General features: G+C 49.5%; 2 protein-coding genes across 2 annotated transcripts in view; both read left to right on the top strand.

The window, feature by feature from the left end:
- Positions 1-277: 277 nt before the first annotated feature.
- The window catches only part of SYMPK (symplekin), a gene marked incomplete at both ends in the record, with an annotated part of 16860 nt that continues 11063 nt past the window's right edge, over positions 278-6074 (top strand). Inside the window, 6 exons of the mRNA XM_014311607.2 lie at positions 278-331; positions 1205-1278; positions 2189-2315; positions 3777-4026; positions 5523-5693; positions 5911-5952. Coding sequence (XP_014167082.2) covers positions 278-331; positions 1205-1278; positions 2189-2315; positions 3777-4026; positions 5523-5693; positions 5911-5952 — 718 coding nt within the window. The remainder of the gene's footprint in view (positions 332-1204; positions 1279-2188; positions 2316-3776; positions 4027-5522; positions 5694-5910; positions 5953-6074) is intronic.
- LOC115949241 (poly(U)-binding-splicing factor PUF60-like) lies at positions 4216-4960 on the top strand. Its single transcript, XM_031065760.1, has one exon. It carries the CDS (start codon positions 4221-4223, stop codon positions 4509-4511), a length of 291 nt encoding a protein of 96 aa, XP_030921620.1. The 5' UTR covers positions 4216-4220; the 3' UTR covers positions 4512-4960.

The following is a 6074-nucleotide window of genomic DNA, read 5'->3' as shown; positions in this document are numbered from 1 at the left end:
GGGGGGATTGGGATTATGGGTGGGATTTGGGGAAAAAATGGGATTTTGGGGGAGAAAAAATGGAATTTGGGGGGGGGAAATTGGGATTTCAGGGGGAAAATTGGGATTTTGGGTGGAATGGGTGGGATTTGGGGTGGGAAATGGGATTTGAAGTGGAAAAAAAGAGGATTTGGGTGGGAAAAGGTGGAATTTGGGTGGGAAAATTGGGATTTGGGTGGGAAAATTGGGATTTGGGAGGAGGTGGCTCTGTCCCCACGATGTCCCCACCTGTCCCCAGGTGCAGGAGCTGATCATCAACAAGGACCCCACGCTGCTGGACAACTTCCTGGATGTGAGTGGGAATTGGGGGAATTTGGGGGAATTTGGGGAATTTGGGGAATTTGGGGGAATTTGGGATGGATCTGGGGTGAATTTGGGGGAATTTGGAGTGAATTTGGGGGAGTTTGGGATGAGTAAGGGGATGGATTTGGGGTGAATTTGGGATGAATTTGGGGTGAATTTGGGGCAAGTTTGGGGTGAATTTGGGGGAGTTTGGGATGGATTTAGGATCTGGGGATGGATTTGGGGGAATTTGGGATGGGTTCAATGATGGATTTGGGATGGATTTGGGATGGATTTGGGGGAATTTGGGAATAGGTTTGGGGTGAAATGGGGATGGATTTGGGGATGTGTTTGGGGTGAATTAGGGGCAGGTTTGAGGTGAATTTCGGGGAATTGGGGATGAATTTGGGATGAATTTGGAGATGGATCTGGGGATGGATTTGGGGGGATTTGGGGGAGTTTGTGATGGATTTAGGATCTGGGGATGGATTTGGGGTGAATTTGGGGTGAATTTGGGGAAATTTGGGATGGGTTTAATGATGGATTTGGGATGGATTTGGGATGGATTTGGGGAAGTTTGGGAATAGGTTTGGGGTGAATTTGGGATGGATTTGGGGTGAATTTGGGATGAATTAGGGGCAGGTTTGGGGTGAATTTGGGATGGATTTGGGGGAATTTGGGATGGATTTGGGGTGAATTTGGGATGGATTCAGGAACTGGGGATGGATTTGGGGAAATTGGGGGTGGATTTGGGGTGAATTCGGGATGAACTAGGGGCAGGTTTGGGGTGAATTTGGGATGGATTTGGGGCAGGTTTGGGGTGAATTTGGGGTGAATTTGGGGCGCCCCCACCCCTCTCTGACCCCCCATGTTTCCCCCCCAGGAAATCATCGCCTTCCAGGCCGACAAATCCATCGAGGTGCGGAAATTCGTGGTGGGGTTCATCGAGGAGGCCTGGTGAGATCTGGGGCAAAAAACGGGCATTTTGGGGCCATTTTGGGGCCATTTTGGTGTGGGGTTTTTTGGCTGCTTTGGGGCCATTTTGGGGCTGTTTGGTGGAATTTTTTGGCTTTTTTGGTGCCGCTTTAGAGGAATTTTTGGGCTGTTTTGGTGGGAATTTTTGGGCTGTTTCAGGGCTATTTTTGAGGCCTTTTAGTGGGAATTTTGGGGTATTTTGGGACCATTTTTCAGACTGTTTCGGTGGGAATTTTTGGGCTTTTTCGGGATCATTTTGAGGCTGTTTTAGTAGGAGTTTTGGGCTGTTTTGGGGTTGTTTTGGTGCCATTTCCATGGGAATTTTGGGCTGTTTTGGTGGGAACTTTGGACCATTTTGGTGGGAATCTTTGGGCCATTTCCGTGGAAATTTTGGGCCATTTTGGTGGGAATTTTTGGGCCATTTCCGTGGAAATTTTGGGCCATTTTGGTGGGAATTTTTGGGCCATTTTGCTGGGAAACTTTGGGCCATTTCCGTTGGAATTTTTGGGCCATTTTGTTGGCAACTTTGGGCCATTTCCATGGGAATTTTTGGGCTATTTTGGTGGTAATTTTTGGGCCATTTCCATGGAAATTTTGGGCCATTTTGGTGGGAATTTTTGGGCCATTTTGCTGGGAAACTTTGGGCCATTTCCGTTGGAATTTTTGGGCCATTTTGTTGGCAACTTTGGGCCATTTCCATGGGAATTTTTGGGCTGTTTTGGTGGTAATTTTTAGGCCATTTCCATGCGGATTTTGAGCCGTTTTGTTGGCAATTTTGGCCCGTTTTGGTGGGAATTTTTTCCGCCGTTTTGCTGGGAATTTTGGGCCGTTTCTGCGTCTTTGGAGTGACCCAACCGTAAAACCAATAAATCCGATTTTTTGCGGCGCCCAGCAAGAGGGACATCGAGCTGCTGCTGAAGCTGGTGGCCAACCTGAACATGCTGCTCAAGGACGAGAACGTCAACGTGGTCAAAAAGGCCATCCTGACCATGACCCAGCTCTACAAGGTGGCCCTGCAGGTGAGGCCACCTGGGGGGGACACCTGGGGACACCACGGGGGGGCTCAGATGGGGCCACAACGCAAAAAACCGCGAGTTCCTACTCAAAACCAGAGAGAAAAATCAGAATTTTTTTGTTAAATTGGGGGGTTTTGGAAAGGGGGATGCTGAGCAAATTAATGTTTATTAATTAATTGCTTATTGGTAATACTGATGTTAAATATTATAATTTTATTATGTGTGCTTAATAAGTATTAAATTGAATTATTTATTTGTGCATTATTATTTAGTTACGTGGCATTATGGATTTATATTATAAATTAAAAATAGTTATTTAGTATACTACAGTTACGAGTATATTAAGTTTCTTAACATGCTAAAAATTGTGTATTGAGTGTTAGTGCCATAATTGCAGAAAAAAATTGCTGTAATATTTCATAAAATTTACCATAAATACACATAAAATTTGCCTTAATATTCAATACCAATTACTATAATTACACATAAAAATGGCATTAATATTTGATACCAATTACCATAATTACACTTTAAAAATTCTGTCATATCCAACACAATTATTGTAATTACCTGTAAAAATCACCTTACAATTTCCATGACAATAGTTGATACCAATTACTGTAGTTACAGATAAAAATTGGTTTAATATTTGATACCAATTACCTTAAGTGCACATAAAACTGACCTTAATATTTGATACCAATTACCGTAATTAAACCTAAAACTGGCCCTAATATTCAGTACCAATTACCGTAATTCATGTAAGAATCATCCTAAGAGTTGATACCAATTACTGTAATTATAGATATAAATTGCTTAATATTTGGTGCCAATTACCCTAATTGCACATATAAATGGCATTAATATTTGATACCAATTGCCATAATTGCCCATAAAAGTGGCCTTAATATTGGATGCCAATTACCATAATTAAACCTAAAACTGGCCTTAATAGTCAATAGCAATTACCGTAATTCATGTAAGAATCATCCTAACAGTTGATACCAATTACTGTAATTATAGATATAAATTGCTTAATATTTGGTGCCAATTACCCTAATTGCACATAAAAATGGCCGTAATATTTGATACCAATTACCATAATTACCCATAAAAATCACCTTACGATTTCCGTGACGCTCAACGCGATTACCGTAATTACCCATAAAAATCCCACATTAACGTTTCCATGATGATAGTTGATACCAATTAGTGTAATTACAGATAAAAATTGCTTTAATATTTGATCCCAATTACCGTAATTACACATAAAAAATCTTTAATACCCAACGCAATTACCGTAATTACCCATAAAAGTTCCGTTACAATTTCCATGACGCGATTACCGTAATTACCCATAAAAAATAGGTGTGGGGGTTTTTTTTTTTTGTTTGTTTGGTTTTTTTTCCCAATTTCCCCGGTTTTTGTGGGGTTGTTTTTTTTTTTGGGGGGGCATCCCGTCAGTGGATGGTGAAGTCCAAGGTGATCAGCGAGCTGCAGGAGGCCTGCTGGGAGATGATGTCCTCCATGGCCAGCGACATCATCCTGCTGCTGGACTCGGACAACGACGGCGTCCGCACGCACGCCATCAAGTTCGTGGAGGGGCTGATCGTGACGCTGTCGCCGCGCACGGCCGACTCGGACGTGCCCAAGCGGCACGAGAACGACGTCAGCCTGGAGCGCATCCCGCGCGACCACCCCGTCATCAAGTACAGTGAGTCTGAGGGGGGTTTGGGGTTGGGGTTTGGGTTTGGGGTTGGGGTTGGGGTTTGGGTTTGGGTTTGGGGTTTGGGTTTGGGGTTGGGGTTTGGGTTTGGGGTTTGGGTTTGGGGTTTGGGTTTGGGCTGTGCCCCGTGCGTGTCTCCAGCCTTCACCCCCTCCTCTCCTCCTTCCCTGCAGTCCACGGTGATGGTGCTGCGGAACATGGTGGATCCCAAGGACATCGACGACGACCTGGAGGGAGAGGTGACGGAGGAGTGCGGCAAGTTCGGGGCTGTGAACAGGGTCATCATCTACCAGGAGAAGCAGGGCGAGGAGGAGGACGCCGAGATCATCGTCAAGATCTTCGTGGAGTTCTCCATGGCCTCAGAGACTCACAAGGCCATCCAGGCGCTCAACGGGCGCTGGTTCGCGGGCAGGAAGGTGGTGGCCGAGGTCTACGACCAGGAGAGGTTCGACAACAGCGACCTCTCGGCATGAACTGCACCCCGGGGCTGGGGCTGGGCCTGGGGATGGGCCTCGGCCTGGATCTGCTCCTGGGGCTGGGACTGGGCCTGGATCTGACCTGGGGATGGGGATGAGCCCAGCTCTGATCCTGGGCCTGGGTTGGGCTTGGATCTGGGGATGGACCTGACTCTGATCCCAGGGCTTGGCTGGGCTTGGATCTGGGACTGGGCCCAGCTCTAATCCTGGGCCTGGGCCTGACTCTGATCCTGGGTCTGGGGATGGGCCCGGCTCTGATCCCAGAGCCTTGATCCAGGGAATGGGCCCAGCTCTGTTCCCAGGGCTTGGCTGAGCTTGGCTACTGGGATCTTGTGATCCCAGAGAGCTCTGGGATCATAGATAAACCAGTTTCCCTGGATTTCCCTGGATCTGGTTGAACTCAGGTCCAGGGAAATCATCCAGCTCTGATCCCAGGGCTTGGCCAAGCTTGGGGTTTGTGGTTTGGGGGCACCCCATCATCAAGTACAGTGAGTCTGAGGGGGGTTTGGGGTTTGGGGTCACCCCGTCATCAAGTACAGTGAGTCTGAGGGGGGTTTGGGATTGGGGTTTGGGGTTGGGGTTTGGGGTCAGGAATGGGATTTGGGATTTGGGATTGGGATTGGGATTGGGACCACCCCATCATCGAGTACAGCGAGTCAGGGGTTTTTGGGGTCAGGAATGGGATTGTGATCAGGAATGGAATTGGGGTCGCCCCATCGTCAAGTGAGGGGGATTTGGGGTGGGCTGACCCCACTGACCCCTTGAGTTGGTGACCCCAGTGACGCCCCAAGGGTCGGTGACCCTGGTGACCTCCCCATGGCTTGGTGACCTTGGTGACCTCCTTGTGGGTCAGTGACCCTGGTGACCTCCCGATGGCTCGGTGACCTCCCCATGGCTCGGTGACCTCACTGATCCCTGGCGTGGGTGACCCCAGTGACCTCCTCATGGGTCGGTGACCCTGCTGACCCCTGACGCGTGGGTGACCCCGGTGTCCCCCCCTGTCCCCAGACGTGCTGTGGGAGGAGGGCAAGGCGGCGCTGGAGCAGCTGCTCAAGTTCATGGTGCACCCGGCCATCTCCAGCATCAACCTGACGGCAGCGCTGGGCTCGCTGGCCACCATCGCCCGCCAGCGGCCCATGTTCATGGCCGAGGTCATCCAGGCCTACGAGACCCTCCATGGTAACGTCCCCAGGTGTCCCCTGGTGTCCCTTTGTGTCCCTTTGGTGTCCCTGTTGTCCCCTGGTGTCCCTTGGTGTCCCCTTGTGTCCCTTGGTGTCCCCTGGTCACCTCATGTTCATGGCCAAGGTCATCCAGGCCTATGAGACCCTCCATGGTAACGTCCCCAGGTGTCCCCAGGTGTCCCCAGGTGTCCCCAACCTGTCCCCTGTCCCCGTAGCCAACCTGCCGCCCACGCTGACCAAGTCCCAGCTGTCCCCAGGTGTCCCCAGCTGTCCCCAGGTGTCCCCAGGTGTCCCTAACCCGTCCCCTGTCCCTGTAGCCAACCTGCCGCCCACGCTGACCAAGTCCCAGCTGTCCCCAGGTGTCCCCAGCTGTCCCCAG

Source organism: Geospiza fortis, unplaced genomic scaffold (assembly GCF_000277835.1).
Source record: "Geospiza fortis unplaced genomic scaffold, GeoFor_1.0 scaffold1396, whole genome shotgun sequence".
Lineage (NCBI taxonomy): Eukaryota > Metazoa > Chordata > Aves > Passeriformes > Thraupidae > Geospiza > Geospiza fortis.
The sequence above is the reverse complement of the archived record's forward strand: the minus strand, read 5'-3'. Positions and strand labels throughout refer to the sequence as shown.